Here is a 1,247-nt window from a genome sequence, read left to right on the forward strand (position 1 = left end):
ATGCTTAATACATCAACAAATGTGTGGCCCTTTGGGAAATGGGGAATAGATATTGTTGGGCCATTTATACCAGGGACGGGACAAAAAAGATTCTTAATAGTCGCAACTGACTATTTCACTAAATGGGCAGAAGTAAAAGCAGTTCAACATATTCGCGATAAAGACATATTTACATTCATTTTTGAAAATATCATATGCAGATTTGGTATTCTTGCACAATTGGTGTCTGATAGTGGGAAGCAGTTTGAAGGCGAGAATATAACAATGTTGCTCAATGCATTCAAAATTCAGAGTGGAAAATCTACTCCTTTGTATCCTCAAAGTAACGGACAGGTAGAAGCTACGAAAAAAACAATCGCAGACAATCTGAAGAAAAATTAGAAGGGCACAATAAAGGATGGTGTGAACAAGTACATAATGTAGTATGGGATTACAGAACTACAAGGAGAGAAGCAACAGGAATGTCGCCCTTTTGTCTGACATATGGAGTATAGGCAGTACTACCAACAGAAGTGATCATCCCTACCACAAAGAGAGAAACTTGGGAAAAGAATTTAAGTGCGGATTTGATTTTAACAAAGTTGGATGATTTGGAGGAAGTATGAGAAGTCGCTTTGCAGCATATGAAAAATTATCAAAAAAGACTAGCTCGAGAATACAACAAGCGGGTTAAAATAAGAAAATTCAAACCAGGCGAATTGGTTCTACGCGAAATTCCAATTTATCAAAGAGGAAAAGATGGAAAGTTGGAGAAAAGCTGGGATGGACCTTATATAATAAAACGAATAGTTGGAGAGGGAGCCTATGAATTAATGGATCCTGAAGGACGAGATACAGGTCGTAAGTTGGATCGACCTTGGAATAAACAGTTCTTGAAGAAATATTATCCATAGTTTCTTGCGAATCAATTCGCATGTACAAATAGTTAAAGTTTTAAAAGTTCATATTTTTGAATAAAAATGTAGCGTGAAGATTCGCTAAAGAGTTAATAAAAAGAGAAATAAGACCTTTATAAAAGGCTACATAAAATGATATTTGTTATCTGATTGGCTAGGAATCCAAATATGGCGTGCACCCTAGTTCGCTCATATGCAAGAGGAAAAATAGTAAGACCTAACGCACGTCATAATTGGAAAGACCTAGAAGGAATGACTCAAAGGAAGGCTACACCGACCCCGGAACTTTAGTTGTGGAGATTTGGGGTGAGAATTAAACGATAATGCCCATCCGGGAGAGATACCTTAAAT

General features: G+C 37.0%; 1 protein-coding gene across 1 annotated transcript; it reads left to right on the plus strand.

The window, feature by feature from the left end:
- On the plus strand, positions 1-589 carry LOC113328063. Its single transcript, XM_026575155.1, has 2 exons — positions 1-333; positions 437-589. The coding sequence occupies exons 1-2, from the start codon at positions 1-3 to the stop codon at positions 587-589; spliced, it is 486 nt and encodes a 161-aa protein (XP_026430940.1).
- Positions 590-1,247: the final 658 nt, after the last annotated feature.

The sequence above is a fragment of the Papaver somniferum genome, unplaced genomic scaffold, assembly GCF_003573695.1.
Source record: "Papaver somniferum cultivar HN1 unplaced genomic scaffold, ASM357369v1 unplaced-scaffold_107, whole genome shotgun sequence".
Classification (NCBI taxonomy): domain Eukaryota; kingdom Viridiplantae; phylum Streptophyta; class Magnoliopsida; order Ranunculales; family Papaveraceae; genus Papaver; species Papaver somniferum.